Genomic DNA, 24,305 nt, shown 5'->3' with positions numbered 1-24,305 from the left:
CATTTTCTCCATACTCATCTCATTCGGTTTGACCCCCCCCCGCTCTTCCTGTCGGGGGAATTTCCGATATATACCTGTCATGTAGTCTACACTTTGCTTTCAGTTTGTTGTCTTTCCTTCCTCGAACAAAAGCAGATTGAACGCTTTTTTTTTTACCAGAAAAAACATTGCATTTTAGCCTGAAAAAAAGTTCAATTTGACAAAAAAGATGAATAAAATAAATCATAATATTTGTGAACCGTTGATTATTGTGCAGGATAAACCCTAACCCTAACCCTAAATACAGAAAATACTTAAGATATTATTCTCCTGTATGCTCTCTGATTCTCCTTTAGTCGTTTCCCCCCGTTTTGTTTATTCCTCCGCTTTAAAGGCAACAAGACAAGGTTTTTCTCCTTTACTTCTGACTATGACGTAATTATTAATTGCTGAATATTATGGCTGCTGAATGAATGCATGGAGACTTGTTCCCTAAAAGCTTTGCGTTCACTTTGCAATCCCGCCTGCCACTGGGGCCACAAACCAGATATGATGAAGTCTGCGGTCCTGCACTGTGGACAACTCTTCCCCACTGAGAATAGCCAGCACGAGTTTCAGATGTAGCTAAAATCCAAAAGGAGCAGTGAGGCAGTCATTTGCATCTCGTGACTGACTCTGTGAATGTGCATGAGCTGTTGTGTGGGGGACAGACTACAGAGAAGGAACCGTTCATAAATCTGTTGTCAGTTTGGAGACATTCCTGACTTCCAGACTGGATCAAAGTGCTCTTCTGTCAAACAATGAAATATATGTTTTAAATGAATTCTGCCGGCTTTGCTCAGACATAAATAATTACTCTAAAAGGAAAAAGGCTTGGGAGAAATCCTCACAATCAGGCCTGGATTCATCAATGAAAACAAAATATGCTGGAGACTGAATGAAGTGATCTGACCCGGAGTTTCAGACCTCTTATGTTAAACTCAGATTTTCATAACTGCTTATTTTATGCTTAAATAATCAAACATCAGCTGCTCAGTTTACAGCCCAGTAAACCACTGTAGTCAGACTGAGTCTCACTGTACCACAGAAAGAACACAAACTACAAAACGCTTTTCATCTCAAAACAGTGCAGCCTCCTCTCCCTCCTCCTGTCCCCACGTACAGCGCTGTAAAGCGGAGCTCTCCTCTCCCTCCTCCTGTCTCCCCGTACAGCGCTGTAAAGCGGAGCTCTCCTCTCCCTCCTCCTGTCTCCCCGTACAGCGCTGTAAAGCGGAGCTCTCCTCTCCCTCCTCCTGTCTCCCCGTACAGCGCTGTAAAGCGGAGCTCTCCTCTCCCTCCTCCTGTCCCCACGTACAGCGCTGTAAAGCGGAGCTCTCCTCTCCCTCCTCCTGTCTCCCCGTACAGCGCTGTAAAGCGGAGCTCTCCTCTCCCTCCTCCTGTCCCCACGTACAGCGCTGTAAAGCGGAGCTCTCCTCTCCCTCCTCCTGTCCCCACGTACAGCGCTGTAAAGCGGAGCTCTCCTCTCCCTCCTCCTGTCTCCCCGTACAGCGCTGTAAAGCGGAGCTCTCCTCTCCCTCCTCCTGTCTCCCCGTACAGCGCTGTAAAGCGGAGCTCTCCTCTCCCTCCTCCTGTCTCCCCGTACAGCGCTGTAAAGCGGAGCTCTCCTCTCCCTCCTCCTGTCTCCACGTACAGCGCTGTAAAGCGGAGCTCTCCTCTCCCTCCTCCTGTCCCCACGTACAGCGCTGTAAAGCGGAGCTCTCCTCTCCCTCCTCCTGTCCCCACGTACAGCGCTGTAAAGAGGAGCTCTCCTCTCCCTCCTCCGGTCCCCACGTACAGCGCTGTAAAGCGGAGCTCTCCTCTCCCTCCTCCTGTCTCCCCGTACAGCGCTGTAAAGCGGAGCTCTCCTCTCCCTCCTCCGGTCCCCACGTACAGCGCTGTAAAGCGGAGCTCTCCTCTCCCTCCTCCTGTCTCCCCGTACAGCGCTGTAAAGCGGAGCTCTCCTCTTCCTCCTCCTGTCTCCACGTACAGCACTGTAAAGCGGAGCTCTCCTCTCCCTCCTCCTGTCTCCCCGTACAGCGCTGTAAAGCGGAGCTCTCCTCTCCGTTTCATTCACTCTGAATCCTTTTTGGTTCCCAGAAGGAACTCGGTGGAGGAGCAGGACTCGTACCGAGGGCAGCCGGGAGTCTGCGGCCTCACCAACCTGGGCAACACCTGCTTCATGAACTCAGCGCTACAGGTCTGACACACACACACACACACACACACACACACACACACACACACACACACACACACACACACACACATACGTCTCGAGACACACCCACATTCATGCCCTTGCAAAATGTCCTCCATAGCAGGCATTATGACTCTGTAAACGTTTCTTTAGATGCCTCTGCGCTGGAGAATTACTACTTTGATTTTTCTGAGCTGTCAGGGTTTATTTTCTGTGCTTTTTTTCTGCTTAAAGTTCTCGTTAAAGGGTCCGCTCTGTGCATATCTAACACCTGCGTGGTGTCGGTGTTGCTCCTCGTCGTCTGAAGGAGCTCGGCCTCTCTCTCTCAGCCCAAACTCAGTTTCCTGAAAGCTATTAATATTTATTCATAACCTTAATTCATCTGTAGGAGTGTTTTGTCAGGTCCACTGAGCTTCACTTTTAAACGGCTTCATAAATGAACAATCTCAGCCCTCTTCTTTAACCCGCTCTGGCTGCCATCATGCTTTGAAAGGAAGCTTCAGACACACATCATCCTATTCCGCTGTTGAAAAAATGATGCAGCACAGAGAAAGTGCAGATGTTGTGTTATTTGGGAATAAATTATGAGAGAGAATAATATGTTTCGCTGTGGTTAGCTGACGCAGGTGTGTCTCTCCTTTTGGAGGACAAAGCTTTTTATTTTGACTGCAGGACAAATATCGTTTGTTCAGTTCTTGATGCATATTTTACTTTTGTACTACAACGCTGTGGTGTTATTGGAACAATCCTGAAACAATCCTACCAGAACTGGAGTCTAGTTACTCGATTATAATACTACTAAAACATTACTGAAGCCTAAAGTATCTGAATGACGGGGTTTCAACACAATAAACACAGCAAACATTGCTTTAGGATTGGAATGACACTTTATGAATGATGCTCTTCTGTCCAGCCCTCCCTAACTCCTCCTCCTCTCCCTGCAGTGTCTGAGCAACACCCCCCCTCTGACGGAGTACTTCCTGCAGAGCTCCTACCTGGAGGAGCTGAACTTCACCAACCCTCTGGGCATGAAGGGAGAGATCGCCGAGGCCTACGCCGACGTCATCAAACAGATGTGGTCCGGCAGGCACTACTCCGTGGTCCCGCGCGTCTTCAAGGTACCGGCACGCTGAACCCATGAGCACCAATATGTCTCACAGTGATGCCACGGCAAATTAAACAGAATAAAACAAATCCAATATACCGAGGCAGAAGGAAGTAGTCCCATCGTTTTTGAAGTTCATTTTCTATGAATCATTCAGAGGGTTCTCTGTGGGTGACACATTCACAGAAGAGAGACAGCTGCCTCTGATCTCTGAAGTGTAAACTGAAACTGTGAGCAGGAACAGAGGAGTGAAACTGAAGACCACAGACACAGAGCGGATACGCTTACTCTACCGAGAGCTGAACACAGGATTAAACATGTGGCTTTTTTATACATCTGAAATGAAAGGACTCAGACCTTCTCTTCATACTCTCTATCACTTCCTAATTTGAGGTTTGCAGTTCTATCCTTTAAACCTGTTTTAGTTTGTTTCTACTTTGAAAGATAGGGAAGCAAAACTATGAAAACCTGCTGACGGCCTGATCTTATATGTGATGCATCACCTTTCCTGTTCTGGTGTGTGTGTGTGTGTGTATATGCGTGTGTGCGTGTGCAGACGAAGGTGGGCCACTTTGCCTCTCAGTTCCTGGGTTACCAGCAGCACGACAGTCAGGAGCTGCTGTCCTTCCTGCTGGACGGACTGCACGAGGACCTGAACCGGGTCAAAAACAAAGAGTACATCGAGCTGCGAGACGCTGAAGGACGACCGGACCAGGTGAGCTGCTCCGCACGCACCTGACTACCAACAGGCGCAACGAAGGAGGTGCTTCTCCTGCTTCATGTTTCCCCTTCCTCTCACACAGGAAGTGGCGGAGGAGGCGTGGCGGAACCACCGCCGGCGGAACGACTCGGTGATCGTCGACACGTTTCACGGCCTCTTCAAGTCCACGCTCGTCTGTCCAGAATGCCACAAGGTCTCCGTGACCTTTGACCCCTTCTGCTACCTGAGCGTCCCACTTCCTGTCAGCAAGGAGCGCGTCATGGAGGTCTTCTTCGTCTCTCTGGACCCCTACGCCAAACCTGCACAGGTGACGGTTCCTACCTCGTGACACTTTGCAGATGAACTGAAAGACCTGACCTCTGTTTTATAAAACCAACAACTTTCCAAAACTGAAGTTCATCAATAACACAATTTAAAACATGTTGTCTTTTTGTGTACAGCATCGAGTCGTGGTTCCTAAAACAGGAAAAGTGTCGGACCTCTGCACAGCTCTGTCCGAGATGACCAACGTACCTCCCACGCAGGTGTGTGTGTGTGTGTGTGTGTGTGCCCTCCCGCTACTACTAATTGTGATTGTTTGCCGGATTCATAAATTGTCTGTATAAATATTGTAATTGTAGAATAAATTAAGAAGTAAATTTGTGATGTTAAGGAAGTTTCTAAATGAAAATGAATACACTTTATAGTTGCATCGTATTGGTGCCTTCAGGGAATGTGTCTGTGTTCATGTTTAATAGCAGTAAAGAGGTTTGTTGTGTACCCTGGTTTCAGATGGTGGTAGCTGATGTGTTCAACCACCGTTTCTACAAGATCTACAACACTGACGAGTCTCTGAGCTGCATACTGGACCGAGACGACATCTTTGTGTAAGAACATCACGAATATTATCAAGCATTTGAGTTCAGCTTAGTGTATTTGATATATCAGACGCATCACATCAGTTTTATAATGCTTGCATACCTTTTTAAAAAGGTACACACCAACACATCTTGGAATGCAAACACAACATACAGGAGGACAGAATGCTGTTGCCTTCATTAGAGGCATTAAACTCAACATTCTTGACCTTGATGTTGCGTTCAGGTACGAGCTGAGCATGCTGGAGGAGCAGCAGGAGGAGCAGGTGCTGCTGGCGCTGTACCTGAGGGAGCGCTCTCACTACAGGGACTACGGCTCCGGCAGCAGCTCGTACGGCACGTCGCTGTTCGGACACCCGCTGCTGCTCAGCGTGCCGCGCAGCTGCTGCAGCCGCGAGGAGCTCTACACACTGTTCCTGCAGAGGCTGGCGTGAGTCTCTCTCTCACACACACTCACACACACACACACACACACACACACACACACACACACACACACACACACTGTCAATATCCTGCAACTTTTTTATGACATACTATATATTCACATTCCCGTGTGTGTGCAGGCGTTATGTGCGTCCTCCCGATCCCTCTGAGGAGCTGGAAGAAGAGGAGGAGGAGGAGCTGTACAAAGCTCAGACCAACGGCATCAGTGACGGTAGGGCTGTCTCCTCCATCTACAGTCTTTGCCATATTGCATAGGGAGGTTTCAGTCTGACGGTCCTGTGCTCTTTCTGCAGAGGAGGAGCAGGAGGACGGAGAGAGAGCCGGGCCCTCTCAGACAGAACACTGCTCCGGTGATGCATCTGCAAACAGCCAATCAGACGACACCGCCACTGCCGAACCCCGCCCCTTTGTCAACCACACGCAGTCCCCATCGGACCAGGGCGACACGGAGACTAACGGGCCCCTGAATCAGACGGAGCCGGACGCTCACACCCCCATCACTGACGGAGTCAAGCCCTGCGAGGAGGCGAGCGGGACCTCCGACTCAAGCTCAGAACCTCCAGCCCATCAGCCGCAGCCGAGTGACACCACAGAAGAAGAAAAAGAGGAGGACAAGCAGGAGGAGGCGTGTTCTCCGAGCCCGCCAGCCAATGAGCAGCCAGCGAAGAGGAAGGTGCACTGCAAGAGGAAGAGTCTGTTCACCATCCAGGCGGTCAACTCCAACGGGACGACTGAGAGAGGGATGGGAGAGGGGGGGAGCGCCGTGTCCTTCAGCTGTGAGTGTGAAAAAACACACACACACACTCAAAATGAAGAGACCACTTCACCATTATCATGTTCTCTTGTTTTATGATAGGTTTGTCTTTGAGTTCCATTATTTATTTTTTGTATTCTATTAACTACTGACTGTTGGAATTCAGCAAACACTGGAGTGGTCTCTTAATTGTTTCCGGAGCTGTGTGATTGAAATGATTCTTGCAGCCCAAATGAAACTAAAATATTCCCAAATGTTGAAACACTTGTTGCCGTGAGAACCTGCGAGTGCCGGTAAACGGTTCCGGTCGGGTTGCATCAGCATCATACTCGACTGATCTGTATACACGTTCTTCCTGCAGCTCAGCCCTATGTGGCCATCGACTGGGACCCTGAGATGAAGAAGAGATTCTACAACGAGAACGAGGCCGAGGTCAGTGTGGACGTTTGTGTTTATTTACATTTAGATCAAACTCTATTTATCCTGGGGGGGGGGGTCGGTCAGTCGCAGTGCAAAGTCGGACCATTTTAAAATCTTTAAAGGTTGTTTTATAGTATGTTGAAAAAAAGGAGCGAGTGAGAGGAACCAGTAACAGCCAGTCTGAGTATAGTATGTCGAGAAGAAAGTCATTGTATAGTATGATGAATTAATACAAATTAAACGTGTATGTGAAGAAATGTCGTCCTCACCTCTCTTCTCCTCCCGCCTGTCTCTCCTCCTCCCGTCCGTGTAGAAGTACGTGAAGCACGCCAGTATGGAGGTTCCTCAGCAGCAGACCACTGTCCAGCTGCAGGAGTGCATCGAGCTGTTCACCACTGTGGAAACACTGGAGGAGGAGAACCCATGGTAACACACACACACACACACACACACACACACACACACACACACACACACACACACACACACACACACACACACACACACACACACACAATATATTCAGCACCTTTTCACACCCAATTAGTAACTCCGCTTTGCAAACCACACCATCATTTTATAGAGAATTTGCAGAAATAAAACGCTTTCAGTCAACATCTGTGTTTGTGTGTGTGTGTGTGTGTGTGTGTGTGTTCAGGTACTGCCCGGTGTGTAAGAAGCACCAGCTGGCCACGAAGAAGCTGGACCTCTGGTTCCTGCCGGAGGTTCTCATCATCCACCTCAAGAGGTTCTCCTACACCAAGTTCACCAGAGAGAAGCTGGACAGCATCGTGGACTTCCCTCTGAGGTATACATACACGCACGCACGCACGCACGCACGGCACGCACGCACACACACACACACACCTGAAGACTGATCTGTGTGTGTTGTTACAGAGAGCTGGACTTCTCCGGCTGCCTCCTGAGAAAGAGTCTGTCCAATGGGGAGCCTCCGAGCCGCTACGACCTCATCGCTGTGTCCAATCACTACGGAGGACTGAGAGACGGGCATTGTACGTCCCACTGTCTTCACTTTGTGGTCGTGTTCAAGGCTTTATTTGTCACATTTAACTAACCTGGACACTTCTTACCGTGTGTTCCCTCAGACACCAGCTATGCGCGGAACAAGGACAACGGTCAGTGGTATTACTTTGACGACAGCAAGGTGACGTACGCCAGGGAGGATCAAATCGTGGTGAGTGAGACCCAGGGATTCAGAAGCATTGCTGCCAGATTAGAGACACACTTAAAACCGATATGAAGTCAAACCTGAATGAATCCGTTGTCTCCTGTCGTTCAGACCAACGCCGCTTACGTCTTGTTCTACCAGCGACAAGACAAGATCAGAAAACCCACTCTGCCCGCCCCCAGCACAAGCCCCGCCTCCTCCAGCCAGCCCGCCAACGACATCACTTCCTGTAAGGATGATGACATCACTCCCTGTAAGGAAGACGACGCTGAGCTCGGCACCGCCGCTGCCGCCTCCTCCTCCTCCTCCTCTTACGTCACCATGGAAACAGACTAAATGAATCCTCAAGGTTTAGATTAATTTTACGGTAATAAGGTTTCTCTTTTCAGAACGGGCCTGTGATTTATTTTTTTCTTTCCAACAACACTTGAACTTTCTCTGATTTATTTCTTTTCCCCGATAAATAACAACAACAACAATCTGCAATCTTTTATTCTGATAGATGATAAATGGGTAGATATTGGTAGATTTGAGACGTGCTCTTTATTGCTGATCAGATCTTTGTTTATGAAGCCCCGAGCGGCCGCAGACTAACTACAGACTCTTACAGTGTTTAATTATAATCCGTAATAAATGAAATGTTTCATTCAACAAATAAAAGTAAAGACATATTTAGAGACCCGTCACCTTGCCAATTCATAATCTGATCTCCGGATACCGTCTTGAAAAACTCAATAACATTTAAAAATAAAGAAATGTTACGTCATTGTTGGTACCAGATTTTAATACTGAATAAAAAAATACTACTTAATTTTAATCTAATTTTAGGTATTTTTTAACAGTTAATACGTAGATTATAATAAAACACTGTAGAGGTCTATAGTTTTTTAAGTGCACACACCGGGTTCCATATTTGATAATAAAGCTAAAGGACAGCAGGTAATCATCTATAATTAGTTGCATACAAACGGCCTGAAACTTGTGCGCAGTGTAGTTTCTAGAAGTTAGTCCTGACTCAAATATAGGTTCCTTAAAACATGACACAAGTTTACAAGAAACATAAAAGCAATTCAATTCTTTAGTTTTGTTGTAACGGTAAATGTTGGCAGTCGTCTTTTCTTATGTTCTTTAATAAAAAGCAGATTGGTTGTCCGTAGTTTATTGTACTCACCGGCTGAAACTCATTAAAGGAGCAGGGGATTATGGGTCATAAGTGCGTGTTTATAGCAAGAGTAAAATAATTTAATGTTGAACAAAGCTGCCGGGGCTGAGGAATGAACCTTTCTTTGTATATGTTGGTCGTTTTCTTCTGGTATTTATTATTATTTTTGAGTAATTTCCGCTGTCACACGACTGCAGGTGTTTTCTGATTGGAGCTGATGATTGAGATGCTTATTTTTCATATTTATAGGCGACATTTGTATTCAGGCTTCAACGTATTTGACAGAACGACGGGCGCAGTCTTCTCTCTCTCTCTCTGGAGCTCTCACTGATTTTCAAACCGGCTCTGTGTACAGTATTTTTGTATTGTAAGAAATGTATAATTATTATTACCATTCCTGGGTCGGGTCGGAGGGAATCTGGGGCTGATTTCTTTCTTTGGTCTTCCTGTCAAATATCAGATGAAAATATTTTATTGTACTTTCAATCTTTTGATATGAATAAAAGGATGATTATTAACAGGACGGGACCAGAGTGGGTTTTTATTCAGTTTCCTCTCCGTTTGTCGCTTCTCTTACGTGATGTGCCCCTACGTTCACGTTTTCCAGCTGAAGTCTCTTTATTTCCTCTTTCTAAGCTGGTTGAGCAGGTAATATCCGAAATCTGTGGTTCCAAACACCACCGGGTGACATTCAAAAAGCACCAAACAGAGACGAGAGCGCTGCAGGTAGTTCGATGGCACTTTTATTAAACTGTTGCACTCACTTCAAGTCGCGCTGGATGACCACAGGGTAAAAAACACATGCAAAGAGAGTCCGCCTGCAGGGGGAACATGAACGCCTGCTGCCAATTAAAGCTCCCGTATCGTCCCAGTGGTTTTTAAACTTCCTGTTCCTGCGTCACGCCCGACAGAAACGTCTTCCTGAGGAGATTCGTCTGGTGCAGAATACGCTGGTTTTGAAACAACCCCATCTTCAAGAACATTTCAGGAACTCGTCTGCTCCGCAAGTCAGAGCTGAGAAAGGGTCGGGCTAGAATAACTATCTAGAACCTTCAGAACATGAGAGATTCTGGAACACTGCACACACAAAATATTTCATTACCATGTTATTCTAGAGAAAATGAATAAAGGAGCACGTTAAGAAAAAGAATAAAGCACCAACCCAACAACTGAGCTGATTTAAGACAAGAGATGGTAAGAAAAGGCTAGTGAAGTGGTCTAATGAACTATTTAAGTTACTATCAATGGACAACAAGTTTAATAAGAACTCATTATTAAACTATTGTTCACAAACACAAATCAACACGTTGAACATATGAAGGCACAGCTCGGACACTATCATTTGGAGGCTGGTGAAAAGGCAGAAAGTAAATAAAGTGCCTGATGAGGGTGAACACGGTGACCACATGACACTATCTAACTTATACGGTGTTCCAGAATTCTCTCAGAGTTCCAGAATGTTCGGGGACAGAGTTCTAGAACCACATGTTCCTCAGGGTTCCTTCTAGAACATGGTGGACTTGATGTCCTGGGTGAAGAGGGTTCCAAAGTTCAGGTCTCTGGACATCAGCTCGTCCTCCACGTTCTCCAACGCCCACTTGTGTTCCACGATCTCCAGCGCCTCCCACTCACTCTGACACAAACACACAAACAATGCAGGTCAGTTTAACTGGGAGGAAACATTTCCACTGAAAAAAACCCCCACATTTGATTGAGCTTGAGATACTGGATGAAAGAACAAGGCTCCTGAGCTGTAGAGAAAGACTGGACCAAGCTACAGAAGAAGAAGAAGAAGAAGACATACTTTATTAATCCCTTACAGGGAAATTGCTTTTCTCTACTCTGTTGTGTTGATACACATTAAACACACAGAGGATATACATGCACACACAACCACATGCAGAGGAGAGGTGGCAGAGCAGAAGCAGCCAGGTACCCGGCGCCAAGGGAGCAGATAGAGGTTAGGTGCCTTGCTCAAGGGCACCTCGGCAGTGGCCTAGGAGGAGAAGCTACCAGCTACCAGCTCACTCCATATATTTTTTTGGTCCGATCGGGACGTGACCCGGCGACCCTTCGGTCCCAAGACCAAGTCCCTACTGACTGAGCCACTTTATTTAATAAATGTCTCACCTTAAAAGCCTTGTTGGGGTCAGGAGGCATCGCCATGGCAGCCCCTGTCATCTGGTCCTGCATGATCCGGGACTGGTCAGCAGCTAAAGAGTTAACGCCATTAATCAATGGAATCAAACGGACAAACACAAACCGTGCTACTCTGACGTTACGGCAGCTGCGACCCACTGGACTTTAACTTCACATTTATTTTTCAGATGAGGGGTGTAAAGGGATGGAAGGGGTCAGTCTCTAATGACCGACATGTCTCAGACGTGTAGGACTCTTTTCACACGGAGGTGAAACCCCACAGTGAGGGCGTTAGAGGGGGATCAGAGACTCACCGTTGTCTTGTCCCAGGATGAGGCTGTACATGCTCCTCAGTCCAAACACATTCAGGAAGTACCAGGAGGCCGAACTCACCCTGCAGGTAAGAAGCAGCACACATCAGAATAAATACAGGCAAAATACTTCAAACTGAAACTGTGAACACAGCTAACTGTGATGAAAAGGTCTGTTTATTGTTGGCCATTTTAATTTAACTCATAGTTATTGAACTTCATTTGATTTGAGAAGTTTTCCCCAAATCTTAAAGACACAGTCACATTTTTTAAGACGTTAAAAAATCTAGATTTCAATTAAACTGTCACTCCTGTTTTCATGTGGAAGTAAGAGAAATAGTTCCTAATAAATACATCCCTGTAGAAGCTCTGTTATATATTGAATTGTATTTATCCTGAGCACAAATTAGGTTTTGTGACATAAGTAATAAAAAAAACCACAAAAATATAAAAGTATAAACATTTGAAAAGGATAAATGTGTATATTTCAATAAATACTGTGGTGTTTAAGTATTTATTGCTGTTTTTCTACGCTGACATGATTGTATGATATTGTTGGTAGATGTCTGTGATGTGTTCATGGTCTGTTGAGGCGCTGCGGTGTGTTTCTTTACCAGGAGGCGTCCAGCGACAGCAGGTCGATCCCTCTCTGTAACATCGGCTTGAACCTCAGAGTCAGAGGGAACGGCACCTTGGCTGCAAGACAACAACAAACACACCGTAAACAATCACAAACAAACAGGAAGAGGGTTGTGGTCACGAGAATTACATTTCATTTGACTTTAAGTCCCAAAGAAAAATATGTTAGAGCGTCTTTAGCTTCTGTGCTGCGACGCATTTCATAATGAAACAGAATATTTGAGTGGTTCAGATTAAAAGAGAGATTTAGCTGCTGCATTTCTAACTGAAACGGAACAAACCAACATTCAAATTCAATGTACAGCATAACTTCAACAACCAGCTCTCGAACCATCCTGAACTGTGAAATACAGACAATACTTTCACTATTGCGAGTCTGTTTTCTTAAAATTCAAAACCTTTTAAAAAACCTGACTTTTTCTTCTAAACAAGCCTCGAAAATGTGAATCGAAACAGATGAAAATATAACCAGAGAGAATGGTGTTAATGACGGACGGCTGGAGAACTCACTTATGACGAATCCAGAGAAGGCCCAGTTGATCCAGCCCCCGATCACGATCATGGGCAGCACGTTGGTCAGGTTCCCCTTCATCATGTCCGTCAACATGCTGGTGTCTGCAGCGGACACAGAGTTAAAAAATATAACACGGACAAAAAATGTTTTACATAATGTGTGAAGGGCTCATGATTAATACAAAATAATTTAAAAACTGCCTTATCGAAAAAATAAACTAATGCCTCAAATCCCAAATACATAAAGACCAACGGGAAAAAATACATGAATTGAAATTAAATTTCCATTTCACTTCTTTCCTCTGGCAATAATGTGGGCGACACCTACAGGCGAGATCAAAACTGCACGAAGTGGGTCTTCATAACAACAACACACACACACACACACACACCCACCTGTCATGGGGTTCTTGGGGACGACCTTCCTCTTGACCTTCTTGAAGAAGCCTGTCTCTGCGTCGTTGAAGTAATGCTTCCTCATGGCGAAAGACTGCAACAGTGAATCACGTTTACACACAACAGCTTTTCCCTTTATATTAAAAGTACTGGAGATTTTAAATGTCTATGTTCCATATTGTCTGACGCTCTAAGAAGAGGAACAAAGAACACTAATATTTTTACCAAATCATTCTGATTCCCAGTGAGTGTGTGCCTACCTGTCGAGGAATGTACTTTCCATTTTCCCTGAGGACGCGGCTGCGCAGGAGCACCTGGCTGAACACAAACACAAACTCAGATTAGCCAATGAGCAAGTTCTGCAGAATCCCTTCAAACATTACAAATGTAAAATGTTTAAACATCATGCTGTACCTCTGAAGAACTGCTGCATAACCTTTGCAATCACTCAACGTTCCAATACTGTTAAACGTTGTACATGTTGCTTCATTTAAATCTGGTTTTCATCAATAATTCTGATTCTTTATTATTCACATAGAAAAACAAGGCAGGATTAATATGTATTACGCACGTCTTTTTTCTCCTGTACACAAATAATAAACAGACATATTAAATAAAATGATCCCTCACCTGTCAGACACCTGCTCCAGGTCGACCTTCTTGTCGCTGTGCAGCAGCTGGGTGACGTAGTGACGGATGATCCCCACAAAGAAGGTGATGAAGACGATGGGCAGGACGACCCACATCCGAATGCTGGAGTCCAGCAGGAGCTCTGGACCGGCCATCGCTCTCTGTTTAACCAGCCAACCGTAGAAAGACAGGGAGACGCTCTGGAAGAGGAAAGATACCCCATCAAAGATCTGTTTTAACAGACTCAATGTCCCGATGTTTATTTCATACATTCAATAAGATGTTGTTTGTAGCCCATCTGTTTGATGTAGATGTGTAGATAAACCCGTACAGAGTAAATATGTGACGACCTTAATCACATTTGAACATAAAGTTTACTGTACTTCCCCCAATTCTGCAAATAAACGTACCTTGCCTAAAATACAGGTTACAGTTAACACATGTCTCCTGCTGCTGCTTAGCAAGTATGACTTAATATGGGATCATTAACATCTAACTTACTATAACTACACAACGTCGCTCTGTAGTGAAATTAAACAATTACAAGTGCTGCCAAAACAATATATAAACCATATAAACATGACCATGCATTATTACAGCATAAGCAACAACACCCAGCCACATAACAACTCTTTGAGTTAAATTAGCTCCACCTTTACAATCTGCAGCACTAATTCTAATCAATGTGTATATCATTCTGAAATGAGCCTGCATAATGTGTACTCATGTAATACCATCAGTATATTCTGATGCCTATACTTCTGTTTTCACACGGAAGGTTTTGAATGAACGACTTCAATCAGTGGACGATCTGTTGACACATTAACCGACCTGTTACAGGCAGCAGAGGACATGACGAGCAGCTAACAGCTAACCAAACAAAAGCCCCAGGACACCATTTAAGCTCCTTTCGTAGCTTTTAACTCAATGAAAAGAAGCTCGTCTAACACACTACTGATACATGCCTTAACTTCATTAAACAGCAACCGGCTGTCGTTAGCAGTAGCGGCTGTGTGACCGAATGTATAGTTAGCTAAAGACGGCTAACTGTGCTAAAGCTAACCCAGTTCCTCTGCGAATTACTGTATCTGCAAACCGTTTGTTTCCATGGCAACCCGGTTTATGTTGTAGACCATGACGGACTGATATTTGCTGTTGATATTTGGAATGAAACGCTAACGCAAACTTACCACATTTATGAACTTTGTGAACGAGCAACGCGACACACACGTTCAGCAGCTTTAAAACACGACAGAGGACTTCCGGTTCGACGGGAAACAGTGGATACGTCATAGGGGTGAAATAAAATAAAGTATATGTTTGTAAAGCTTTGTATCAGAGGAAGAAGTACTCAGGTCTTGTACTTGAGTAAAAGTAGAAGTACTCAGATCTTGTACTTGAGTCAAAGTAGAAGTACTCAGATCTTGTACTTGAGTAAAGTAGAAGTACTCAGGTCTTGTACTTGAGTAAAAGTAGAAGTACTCAGATCTTGTACTTGAGTAAAGTAGAAGTACTCAGATCTTGTACTTGAGTCAAAGTAGAAGTACTCAGATCTTGTACTTGAGTAAAAGTAGAAGTACTCAGATCTTGTACTTGAGTAAAAGTAGAAGTACTCAGATCTTGTACTTGAGTAAAGTAGAAGTACTCAGATCTTGTACTTGAGTAAAGTAGAAGTACTCAGATCTTGTACTTGAGTCAAAGTAGAAGTACTCAGATCTTGTACTTGAGTAAAAGTAGAAGTACTCAGATCTTGTACTTGAGTAAAAGTAGAAGTACTCAGATCTTGTACTTGAGTAAAGTAGAAGTACTCAGATCTTGTACTTGAGTAAAGAAGAAGTACTCAGGTCTTGTACTTGAGTAAAGTAGAAGTACTCAGATCTTGTACTTGAGTAAAGTAGAAGTACTCAGATCTTGTACTTGTGTAAAAGTAGAAGTACTCAGACCTTGTACTTGAGTAAAAGTAGAAGTACTCAGATCTTGTACTTGAGTAAAGTAGAAGTACTCAGGTCTTGTACTTGAGTAAAGAAGAAGTACTCAGATCTTGTACTTGAGTAAAAGTAGAAGTGCTCAGATCTTGTACTTGAGTAAAGTAGAAGTACTCAGATCTTGTACTTGAGTAAAAGTAGAAGTGCTCAGATCTTGTACTTGAGTAAAGTAGAAGTACTCAGGTCTTGTACTTGAGTAAAGAAGAAGTACTCAGGTCTTGTACTTGAGTAAAGTAGAAGTACTCAGATCTTGTACTTGAGTAAAGTAGAAGTACTCAGATCTTGTACTTGAGTAAAAGTAGAAGTACTCAGATCTTGTGCTTGAGTAAAAGTAGAAGTACTCAGATCTTGTACTTGAGTAAAAGTAGAAGTACTCAGATCTTGTACTTGAGTAAAAGTACTCAGATCCTGTACTTGAGTAAAAGTAGAAGTACTCAGATATTGTACTTGAGTAAAGTAGAAGTACTCAGATCTTGTACTTGAGTAAAAGTAGAAGTACTCAGATCTTGTACTTGAGTAAAGTAGAAGTACTCAGGTCTTGTACTTGAGTAAAGTAGAAGTACTCAGATCTTGTACTCAGATCTTGTACTTGAGTAAAGTAGAAGTACTCAGATCTTGTACTTGAGTAAAAGTAGAAGTACTCAGATGTTGTACTTGAGTAAAAGTAGAAGTACTCAGATCTTGTACTTGAGTAAAAGTAGAAGTACTCAGATGTTGTACTTGAGTAAAAGTAGAAGTACTCAGATCTTGTACTTGAGTAAAAGTAGAAGTACTCAGATCTTTTACTTGAGTAAAAGTAGAAGTACTCAGATCTTGTACTTGAGTAAAGTTGAAGTACTCAGATCTTGTACTTGAGTAAAGTAGAAGTACTCAGATCTTGTACTTGAGTAAAAGTAGAAGTACTCAGATCTTGTACTTGAGTAAAAGTAGAAGTACTCAGATCTTGTACTTGAGTAAAAGTAGAAGTACTCAGATCTTGTACTTGAGTAAAAGTAGAAGTACTCAGATCTTGTACTTGAGTAAAAGTAGAAGTACTCAGATCTTGTACTTGAGTAAAGTAGAAGTACTCAGATCTTGTACTTGAGTAAAGTAGAAGTACTCAGATCTTGTACTTGAGTAAAAGTAGAAGTACTCAGATCTTGTACTTGAGTAAAAGTAGAAGTACTCAGATCTTGTACTTGAGTAAAGTAGAAGTACCAGAGTGTAGGAATACTCTGTCACAGTAAAAGTATTCTAAATGTTCCTCCAGTGAAAGTAGAAAGTACTCTCCTCTAAATGTACTTAAAGTAGCGACAGTAAAAGTAGTCATTGTCTGATTGGTCCATTTCAGAATAATATCTCTGATATGTTTTATAATGATTGATCATTAAAGTGTTCTCAGAGCTGGTAAAGGTGCAGCTAGTTTGAATGGCTTTGTATACTGCAGGGTAGCTGCTGGATTTACTGCAGGTGAACTACAGTCTGATTTAAGGGTTCATTATATTTCACATAAATGTAGTGGAGTAAAAGTACATATTTTACCTCTGAATTGTGGTGGAGTAGAAGAACAAAGTATAAAAATGCTCAGGTAAAGTACAAGTACTTCAAAATTGTACTTCAGTACAGTACAAAGGAACATTTCATCCTATGGTTTGACGCAAACATTTCAAATCGACAAATACCTGTTTTTCTACTGACAGAAAGAGGCTGGAAAGATCCAAATATCATTAATATATAAGCTACAAATGTATTGGAGCAAACAGTATAATGTTATATTAAATGAATACCTCAAAACTATTCCTAAGTATAGTACTCGAGTAAATGTATTTAGTTATATAAACCATCTATTATTTATAAGTAGTTTTAAGACCCTGTCGTAGGATCAAAATGTTTCTTCCATTTATATTTTGAGAGGATTTATTCTATACACTAAAACAAACCCTATAACAGTGAGCTTTAGAGCATCTGTGTGGAATTTACAAAGAGGATATTTTTTCCCACTGCTTCCATCCTTTATGCTAAGCTAAGCTAACCACGTCCTGACTCTAAATACACATTGTCCGAATCTCACTCTAAACAAAGTGTTAACATGTTCCTTTAACCTTGTGATTGCTGGAAAACAACCATGTGTGTGTGTGTGTGTGTGTGTGTGTGTGTGTGTGTGTGTGTGTACACATACAGGATATCGAGCAAACAAAACAGGACACGTCGTTCCATCAACATGAACAGATTTTTTATATCTTTAGAGCAATAAATATTTCCACTTTTTTCCATATCTCTGCAATTTCAAAAACAAAGTACAAGTAATATATATTTATATACACAGCTAAAATTTTCCATACATAATTTTTAAAATAATGTTGTCTCTGTTGACACATATTTGACACTGTACTCATACAATTTTACAAGGACTATTCCAGTCTCTCTTTGCTCTACATTATAAACAAGAAATATTTTTCCTCAACAAAGCGGTCCATTGTGTTGTTTCGTACAACACAGACCCAGGTCCATCGCCCTTGTATAGACACACACAACTCAGGCTCTCCTTAACACAGAAACAGAAGATCTACGTGTTTTACTTTATTCGAAACAGATCTGATATGCTTTCATTTCTTTCTTTCTTTTTTAAATGTTCCCTGTTTTGCCTGCAGCAGTCAGATCTGTTTCTTTTGGCGTTAAAAAACAGATCTTCCATTCCTGGTGTCATCCCAGCCAGACACAAACTGCCCTCTGCAGAGCAAAGTGAGTACTCGCATTGTTATTTTTCATAATGATGGTTATGTACATTCATGTTTATAATACAGCTTCATTCAGTGCAGATACTGTAATAAATACCACATGCAAACCGATAGTGGAGAGCAGGCTCGGGCAGAAAAAAACGAATTTGAATGTGGAGTTTAAAGTGCCATACCTGTGCTTTTGTATGTCCTTTAACTGCATATGCTGTAAATGACTTCTGACAACCACGCAATCCATTTAGATTGATTTCCTAATGTCCAGGCAGCGATTGGTTTATATTTCAATGAATATCTACTTGCAGAAAATGGCATCCTGCAACAGATAGCTAATCCATTATAGAGAATTGACCTTTACATTTGTTTGGGTTGTTCCTGCAAGAATTGTACAGGTTAGCTTTCCTGTTATTACTGACAATCATTTTTGGTAAACTGGACCTGTAAGTGGGTATTTGGGGTTTCAACAACATAAGGTTAATCTAAAACAAAATTGTAAAAACTCACTTGGAGTTTGAGGTCACGGTTGAATGCATGCTTGTTTGTACACTTGTGCACAAACTCTGCAAAGCATTGCAGTTCCAAAATCATTATTATGAAAGTAGTGGATTATCTATCGGCAGCATCAAGTCTCTGCAAATTTTCTTTAAAAGAGATCTTCACTAAAACCAAAGGCTGTCCGTAAGGGATAATGGAAAAAGGGTTGGCAGTAATGTGTTGACCAAAACATGCAAAAGTACGGGTAAAGTCGCTTTAAAACATACATTTTAGTGAGGATGTGCTTCAGCTCAGGCACGCAGCGGATCAGGGTGAAATGTTGTGTAATCCTGTGCGAGGTAGGTTTGATCCAGTGCTCCTCGAGAAGTTTGTTTTGATATTTCAAGTGTGTTCAATTAATTGTTCTAGCCTTTGTTTGACATGTGGTTAATTTAAGTGTTTCTGTAGGTGATTTTAGATACACGATGGGTAACCAACCATCCTCAGTTCCTAGCAGCTCAGCATATAATGTTTTTAAAAGGTCGTTTGGTAGCAGAAGTGTTGCTTGTTTCCATTAAAAGGTTGGTGAGAGGTTTCGCGATGATTCAGAGGTGTTTGTTTGCAGAACCCTGCGGGGGTGAGTGAAAGCAATAATCACAGTCTGTATTTAAAATATTAGAAAATATTAGTTGTTGGTTAGTCACAGAAAGGTATTGGTTTTGTTGTCAACATATTACAAAATGTAAATAAAGTTTTAGTACTTTCAAAAGATGCCCAAATCAGAAAAAATATCTCACACTCGTAAGCACATAACAAAATCAAAAATGCTAAAAATACAAAACAGCCCAAGGAGTACGTTATGTTAGTAGAAGCTTGTTACACAACAATATTGATAATAATATCAGAAGCACGCTCTAAAAAGCCAAAGGGGTTCTTCAGATTGAAAACAATAGAGGACCCAAGACGGTACCCTGAGGAACTCCGTCTATTGAGAATCTAGGACAGTATTTCCACAAACCTCGGAAACAAAAAGCTTCTACAAAAACATTTAAGGTATTTTGATTGTTTGTTTTTCAAGTGAAGAACCCTGATGAGCTTTTGGTTTTTAGAGCATACGTTTTGTTAATTCAAGCAATTCTGAACTTACAGATCGGTGCTGTTGGCCCCATTGAAAATAGAACACATTGTACAGTTATTATCTACAGTTGGCGCATACACGTAATCACAAGGAAACTAAAAACCATGTCATTGATGATTGCATTCAGAACATCAGAGGAATATCTCATCATCCACCAGTTGAACGCTGGTAAATATTTTTATGAGGCTGGCAAAACCTGCCACTTTTGACAAGAAAGCAACAAGCACTGAGAGGTTTAGTTCTAGTCCAAAAAAGTACAAATGGCTGGTAAAATAGTTCATATGGTCGAAGGAACTTTCTATCAGCCATCATGGGCTTCCTGCCCTGACATCCGGCGATCTCGATCAAATGGAGAGAGCGAAGAAATACAAGTTAATACTGGCGTGGTAACACAAGGTGCAAAAATAATGTGTAAAAATGAGTTTGTTTAAGAATATTCCACTTAGTGCTGCGTTGGTGAAACATGTTCTGCACTTCAGTCCTGTGAGATGTTCGTAAGTCCTTCAAGATGAAATTAGGTCCAGTTTCAGGTTCCTTTATTGGATGATCGTGAGATGATGGCATCAGTCCTTTAGCCAGATTTTCAAAAATATGCAGTAAATGGCTTGATATTTGTTCTTTTCGAATGGATACAATCAATCATTTTGTATTACTTGTTTAGATTCTGAATTGTCTTTATATTCCGAGGTGGCCTTTCCTTATTTTTTTTCTTATGGTCATGTCCCTCCATCTGAAGGCACCTCATTCTTCTTTTTTGCAGTGGAAGTTGGATTAACTTCTCTAATCACCCTCTAGGTCACCAGAAAGGTTTCACATCATATTCAGAGGAAATAACACAGTTTGGACTGAGTGGGAAATTAATCCTTATTCTAACTAGCCAGATACATCTGTCTGCAGTTAGAAAAGGGGTGTGTGTTTCCGAAAGGTAATAATGGAGTGGTTCCAGCTAAAGGTTTGGGAGCATTACGATTTATCTTTGTATCTTGGGGTCAACTTGTGCTCATACTTTTTTATAAGCTCATTTTTTTCTGAATTTTGCTCTCTGCAGATTTTATTTTTGGTATCCAACAAAGGATGTACATGTGTAAGCCGGTAAGAGGATTAGGGTTACATGTGAATTTTTTTCCCAATTCCGAGAATAAAGTCATGATTCATATTTTTTCAGAGATTTTGAATATTTTTCTATTTTTCCAGGATTCTACATTTTTCTCAATATTAAAATTATTTTCTCAAAATACTTGATCGATTTTCTTCTCAGAATTCTATATTCTTTCTTCAGAATTCTGAGTATTTTCTCAGAACTGCCAAAAAAGCCCTTTTGGTCGAATCTCCAAAAACATTCACCAGACCCTAAACCTCTTGTACAGATACATACGGCTGAATGCGGGGGAACAGGGTTTTGGCAGGTTCAACATGCATTTCAGCTAAAGTCTTCCCATTTACTAATTGTTGTGATCTAAATTGGGGGTGTGAATATGGAGGGTTGTATGTTTTACTATAGGTCCAGACTTCAGATAATAACAAACTGTCAGTTTTTGTAAATTACTCGTACTGGATCTTTTTGTGCAATGCACAATTGAGATTGTCTAAATTGATCATACCGTTTTGAATGTAATTTCTCACCCGGTTCATTTGACATTTCCACTGAGAAATGTCCAGAGGTACTGTAGCTCCATGGCTTCATCAAATTCAAAGAAGCCAGTTAAAGAAAATACTCTGTTTCCCATACTGCACCCTGTTTGGCACCTTTCAGCATAATCTCCTCTGCCAGCAACATAGAGGGTCACATAGAATATGAAGCATGAAATACAGTTGACATATATTATAATTCAAGCTTATACGTTCAAATATACTTAGACACTTGCAGGGGAGAATTCATTGGTTTTCTTCGAATAATCAAATAAATCAATGGGAAAATTGCAATGTCTAAAGCCAACCGTTACCATGCTTAAGTCCAATGTTGTAGCAACCCCTGCTGAAACCCTGTTATCCACAAACACTAAAGGCTTTTAGTCATTTTTGCAAAACACAAAGGTAAAAAGACACCTGTAGTTTTTGTTTTGATGGCTTATTTAAAGATATTAAAAAAGTTTATTGGAGATAGGAAAGTCTTCAGTAACCTTCACTAATGCACTTTTCATGGTCAAATAAATGCTGGATTGGGGCTTTAATTTACAACAAATCCCTCCCCCTGCATATTGACTTTAACCATTGACACACCGACACTCATTAGCTATTGCACAGGTCATGCACGCCTGTCTAAGACACAGAAACTGCACCATACTAATGCTAACCACTTCTGCCTCTCAGTGACACCTCATGGCTTGTATTATGTCAACAACCAAAACAACGGTACAAGTGCTTTTTGTGCAAAAACAAAGCGATGCAAGACTAGTGTGATTTTTTGGAATATAGTAAAAAGGACTCGTTCTCAGGATCCTAAAAAACCTGAACTGTCCCATCAAACGGTACGTAGTGTTAGCATCGAGCGCCAACCCCTTGTGATATAAATCCACAGGCACTGTTCCCTTCACGTCTGGTCCCTGAACCGTTTGTCCACAACAGCACTTCACACATTTTTTACTCACAATATGACACAAACACTTCCTCTGTCAGGGAAGAACAACACGCATGTCCTCTTGAATCCACCTCTGAAGGGCACAACGAAGGAAGGGTGGAGGAGATTGTCGTCAAGACGTCGGGTCTTCCAGATGTTTCTACTCAGATCTGTGATTCCCGTTCTTGGGTGTTTTTGGATCCACGAGGGAAAAACGTTTCCCAACAAACGTCCTCAATACGGGGGGGGTAGTCTCTCTACCTGCGGGGGAACTGGATGTGAAAATAACACAGGCTGAGTAACTTCCTCTTCCCCGCTCTCAGTGATCTCCTACTCATGAGGCGGCCATTTTGAAACGCCTGCACCTGCCCTCCCCTCCTCCTCCTCCGCCTCGCCCTCCTCACTCTCACTCTCACGGCGGGGCGACGAACCACTGTCCTCGTCTTCTGCCTCCTCACACAACCGTGCTGATCCGGCTGACCGGTTTGGATTTGGACCCTCCCCCCTGCCCTCCCCCAGCCCCTTGGTGTAGGGAGAGTGGGGTATTTGGCGGGGGAGGTAAGGGCGAGTGCGGAGGAGGAGGCGGGATGGACGACAATTGCTGATATTGGGGTCCGTAGGGCTGCGGCGGCGTCTGGCTGACGAGGCGCGCCGAGGGCGTCTGCGGAGGAGGCGTGGAGAAGATGAAATGGGTGGAGGGGGAGGCGGAAGGGGAAGGGCTTAGAGGGGAGTGTGTGTGCACGGCGTGGTTGTGAGAGTGTGTGTGCGCGTGGGGGTGAGGCTGAGAGTGGGAAATGGTCAGCGGGAGTTTGCCACCGCCGCCTCCCCCCGGCCTCCCCGAGTGGTAGAGTCCGTGCGGGGTAGTAGGGGTTAGTGGGGAGTGAGGGGACAGCGGCGGGGGAGTGATAAAGCCCAGGTTGTAGCGGGGGTGCGGTCCGCCGCCATGCTGCAGCCTCTGATGCTGCGGCGGGTGAGAAGGGGGAGGGCCCTGCCGGCGGGGGGGAGCGGAGAACCTGTGTGAGAGGGTGAGGTGCGGGGGGGCGCTCTGCATGTGGTACCGGTGGTGGTGGTGGTAGGGGGGAGGCGGAGTCTGCTGCTGCTGGAGCCCACTGACTCCAACACCTCCACTGTTGCCGTGGCAATACTGGGCATGCAACGCCTGCAGCTTGGACGGCCCGAGTACCCCAACGCCTACCCCGCCAACTCCTCCCGAGTCCGACTGAGCGAGGTTGGGCGATGGGGAGGGGCATGGGGAAGGGGAGACTGGGTGGGCGATGGGAGGTGCGGGGGCGGGGTAGTGGGGGGGTGACGAGATCATCAGCGGACTGGGAGGACCCTGAGGAGGAGGCGACGTCATCGTCAAGGGAACGGGAACTTTGCCTCTCCTGCTCCCAAAGAAGTTCCCTAGCAGGCCGCCACCGCCACTCGGGCCTCCCACCCCCGCCATCCCGCCTCCTACCCCAGCCCCTCCCCCGCTCACGAGTGGGGAGGTGGTGATCCCCCCCGGGTTGTGACAGAGCCCCGGCCCACCCCCCACCCCTGTACCGGGGCTCTGAGTAGGGCGGTGTGGCCGGTAAGCTGCTGGAGACGAGGGGACCATCATGTTGTAGGGGAGACCTCCGGCCAGCAGGGGGCGCTGCTGGTGGGGCCGGGGACTGCTAATAATGGAACCCTGAGGGGAGAAGAACAAGGAGAGGGAATAAAATACAGAACCAGACAAATTAACAACTTTACAATATTTAAAAAGAATACCAGCAGTTTTGGTTACAGTTTTAGAGATGGCTTAATATCATCCCAGCAGTTTGAATTGGACTGAACCGAGGATGACAGACATGCAGGAAAGAGGAAGAAGAACGAATGAAGCAGACACAGACAAATGATTAAAGAAGGAAATGTTGGGTATCCTGGTGTGAGACCATTATGTATGACCTTTGTTGCA

At 43.7% G+C, this 24,305-nt stretch overlaps 3 protein-coding genes across 3 annotated transcripts in view; 1 reads left to right on the top strand and 2 right to left on the bottom strand.

Annotated features, from left to right (window-relative positions):
• usp11 (ubiquitin specific peptidase 11) overlaps window positions 1-9,393 on the top strand; it is a 13,513-nt gene extending 4,120 nt beyond the window's left edge. The window contains 15 exon segments of the mRNA XM_063881140.1: window positions 2,116-2,215; window positions 3,160-3,333; window positions 3,877-4,035; window positions 4,124-4,348; window positions 4,482-4,565; window positions 4,813-4,907; window positions 5,125-5,328; window positions 5,465-5,556; window positions 5,639-6,121; window positions 6,461-6,531; window positions 6,833-6,945; window positions 7,178-7,327; window positions 7,417-7,532; window positions 7,626-7,714; window positions 7,820-9,393. Coding sequence (XP_063737210.1) covers window positions 2,116-2,215; window positions 3,160-3,333; window positions 3,877-4,035; window positions 4,124-4,348; window positions 4,482-4,565; window positions 4,813-4,907; window positions 5,125-5,328; window positions 5,465-5,556; window positions 5,639-6,121; window positions 6,461-6,531; window positions 6,833-6,945; window positions 7,178-7,327; window positions 7,417-7,532; window positions 7,626-7,714; window positions 7,820-8,044 — 2,380 coding nt within the window. The 3' untranslated portion in view covers window positions 8,045-9,393.
• A 202-nt stretch (window positions 9,394-9,595) lies between these two features.
• On the bottom strand, window positions 9,596-14,771 carry zgc:86609 (ER membrane protein complex subunit 3-like). The gene is made up of 9 exons (XM_063881154.1): window positions 14,689-14,771; window positions 13,499-13,698; window positions 13,129-13,186; window positions 12,869-12,962; window positions 12,470-12,574; window positions 11,935-12,016; window positions 11,324-11,403; window positions 11,001-11,083; window positions 9,596-10,503 (listed from the first exon to the last, which is right to left on the bottom strand). The coding sequence occupies exons 2-9, from the start codon at window positions 13,651-13,653 to the stop codon at window positions 10,375-10,377; spliced, it is 786 nt and encodes a 261-aa protein (XP_063737224.1). The 5' UTR covers window positions 13,654-13,698; window positions 14,689-14,771; the 3' UTR covers window positions 9,596-10,374.
• Window positions 14,772-17,673: 2,902 nt separating this feature from the next.
• The window catches only part of LOC134867345 (IQ motif and SEC7 domain-containing protein 2-like), a 112,316-nt gene continuing 105,684 nt past the window's right edge, over window positions 17,674-24,305 (bottom strand). Inside the window, 1 exon segment of the mRNA XM_063887857.1 lies at window positions 17,674-24,038. Within this exon segment, the coding sequence (XP_063743927.1) occupies window positions 22,821-24,038 (1,218 nt within the window). The 3' untranslated portion in view covers window positions 17,674-22,820.

The sequence above is a fragment of the Eleginops maclovinus genome, chromosome 1 (genome assembly GCF_036324505.1).
Source record: "Eleginops maclovinus isolate JMC-PN-2008 ecotype Puerto Natales chromosome 1, JC_Emac_rtc_rv5, whole genome shotgun sequence".
NCBI lineage: Eukaryota > Metazoa > Chordata > Actinopteri > Perciformes > Eleginopidae > Eleginops > Eleginops maclovinus.
The sequence above is the reverse complement of the archived record's forward strand: the minus strand, read 5'-3'. Positions and strand labels throughout refer to the sequence as shown.

Coding starts and splice junctions, on each gene's coding strand:
- zgc:86609 (XM_063881154.1), bottom strand. CDS start 13,653: ATGGCCGGTCCAGAGCTCCTGCTGGACTCCAGCATTCGGATGTGGGTC. Junction 12,963..13,128: donor GAAAGTACATTCCTCGACAG/GTAGGCACACAC, acceptor TCACTGTTGCAG/TCTTTCGCCATGAGGAAGCA. Junction 11,084..11,323: donor CATCCTGGGACAAGACAACG/GTGAGTCTCTGA, acceptor TTAACTCTTTAG/CTGCTGACCAGTCCCGGATC.